Source organism: Otolemur garnettii, unplaced genomic scaffold, assembly GCF_000181295.1.
Source record: "Otolemur garnettii isolate 467f Iridium unplaced genomic scaffold, OtoGar3 scaffold00009, whole genome shotgun sequence".
Taxonomy (NCBI): Eukaryota; Metazoa; Chordata; class Mammalia; order Primates; family Galagidae; genus Otolemur; species Otolemur garnettii.
In genome coordinates, this window is record NW_003852404.1 from 8,404,526 (window position 1) to 8,406,454 (window position 1,929).

At 53.3% G+C, this 1,929-nt stretch overlaps 1 protein-coding gene across 2 annotated transcripts in view; it reads left to right on the forward strand.

Annotated features, from left to right (window-relative positions):
* Positions 1 to 1,453: 1,453 nt before the first annotated feature.
* Positions 1,454 to 1,929, forward strand: part of AGMAT (agmatinase) — an 11,535-nt gene continuing 11,059 nt past the window's right edge. The window contains exon 1 of one of the 2 annotated variants that reach the window (XM_003783887.3): positions 1,454 to 1,771. In XM_003783887.3, the coding sequence (XP_003783935.1) occupies positions 1,509 to 1,771 (263 nt within the window). In that variant the 5' untranslated portion in view covers positions 1,454 to 1,508. The remainder of the gene's footprint in view (positions 1,772 to 1,929) is intronic. The other variant, XM_012801601.2, reaches the window with a different exon arrangement.

Here is a 1,929-nt window from a genome sequence, read left to right on the forward strand (position 1 = left end):
TGGCATCATAGCTCACAGCAACCTTAAACTATTGGGCTTAAGCAATTCTCTGGCCTCAGCCTCCCAAGTAGCTGGGACTACAGGCACCCGCCACAACACCCATTTTTTTGTTGCAGTTGTCATTGTTGTTTTAGCTGGTCTGGGCCGGGTTCGAACCGCCAGCCTCAATGTATGTGGCCGGTGCCCTACCCACTGTGCTATGGCGTTGCCGCTTTCCTTTTTTAATTTTAATTTTATTTTTTTATTTAAGATAAATTTTTAATATGCAATATTACCATCATACAATTAACATTTGCAGGGGTGGCACCAGTGGCTCAAAGGAGTAGGGCGTAGGCCCCATATACTGGAGGTGGTGGGTTCAAACCTGCCCTGGCCAAAAACTGCAAAAAAAAAATCCCCAAAACATTTGCATAGTTTTTTATGCCTCACAAGACCCTTACTTCCATGTCTCATTTAAGCTTTACAACAGAGACTTCAAATAGGTACACCGGTATTACTCTTTCTTCTTTTTAGAAAGAGTCATAGTGATTCTGTACCCGTAGCTCTAGTGGCTAGGGTGCCAGCCACATACACTGAAGCTTGCGGGTTTGAATCCAGCCCGAGCCTGCCAAACAACAATGACAACTACATGGGCAGTGCCTGTGGCTCAGTGGGTAGGGCACTGGCCCCACATACTGAGGGTGGCCCCAGCCAAACTGCAACAAAAAGAATAGCCAGGCGTTATGGAAGGCGCCTGCAGTCCCAGCTACTCTGGAGGCTGAGGCAAGAGAATCGCCTAAGCCCAAGAGCTGGAGGTTGCTGTGAGCTGTGACGCTATGGTGCTCTACCCAGGATGACAGCTTGAGATTCTGTCTCAAAAATAAAAATAAAAATAAAAATAAAAATAAAAAAGAGCCATCATTTGTCCCAGGCATTTCTTTTTCTTTCTTTCTTTTTTTTTTTAGAGACAAAATCTCACTCATTTCTTTCTTTCTTTCTTTTTTAAGAGACAGAGTCTCACTCATTTCTTCCTTTCTTTTTTTTTTTTAAGAGACAGAGCCGCCACAACGCCCAGCTATTTTTTTGTTGCAATTTGGCCAGGGCCGGGTTAGAACCCGCCACCCTCGCTATATGGGGCCGGCGCCCTACCCACTGAGCCACACGCACCGCCCCCAGGCTACTTGAAAAAAAGGGAAAAAAAGGAAAAAGGTGTTTTTCATTTCTCTGCCTAGGACAAAGTACTTTTTCCTTCAGATCGTTCTACTTTAAAAATATTACCCCGAATGGGAGAAGAGGGTGCCAAAGGCCAGGTGTTGGGAGGTGCAGGGCGCCCCCCTCCCGCTCTACTTACCAAAGGCCAAGGCTTAAGTCCGGAGAGCGTGAGGGAGAGAGCCGGTCGCGGGGCCCCTCCCCCGCCGTGGCTCCCCAGAGCGCCCCTGCCCTTTGAGCCTGGGCAGATCTCTTGCTGGTTGGCTCGCCTCGTGGCCTCCGGGGCCCGGCCAGGCCTTCCTCGCGGACCCGCGGGCGGCATGCGGCGGCTGCTGGTGTCCGTCTGTGCCCGAGGCCTGGGGGCCAGGGTGAGCGCGCGTCCAGCCGCGGGGCTCTGCGACCCGCGGCGCGGCTATGCCTCTGACGCCCCCCGGAACCAGCCCCTCAGTTCCGAGTTCGTGGCCCGCTCGGTAGGCGTCTGCTCCATGATGCGCCTGCCCGTGCAGGCCTCCCCCGAGGGGCTGGACGCTGCCTTCATCGGGGTGCCCCTGGACATTGGGACCTCCAACCGGCCCGGGGCGAGGTAAGGCCTTTAAGACCGAGGGCTGCCCCACGTGGTGGGACAGCCAGGACAGGTGCCTCTGCTCACCCTGGGTAGGGTTGTAAGCTGGTGGCGGGCTCTAGGCTCTGAAATACCGTTGATGGTGCCTCATTAAGAAACCGCAAGCTCGGCTTGGCGCC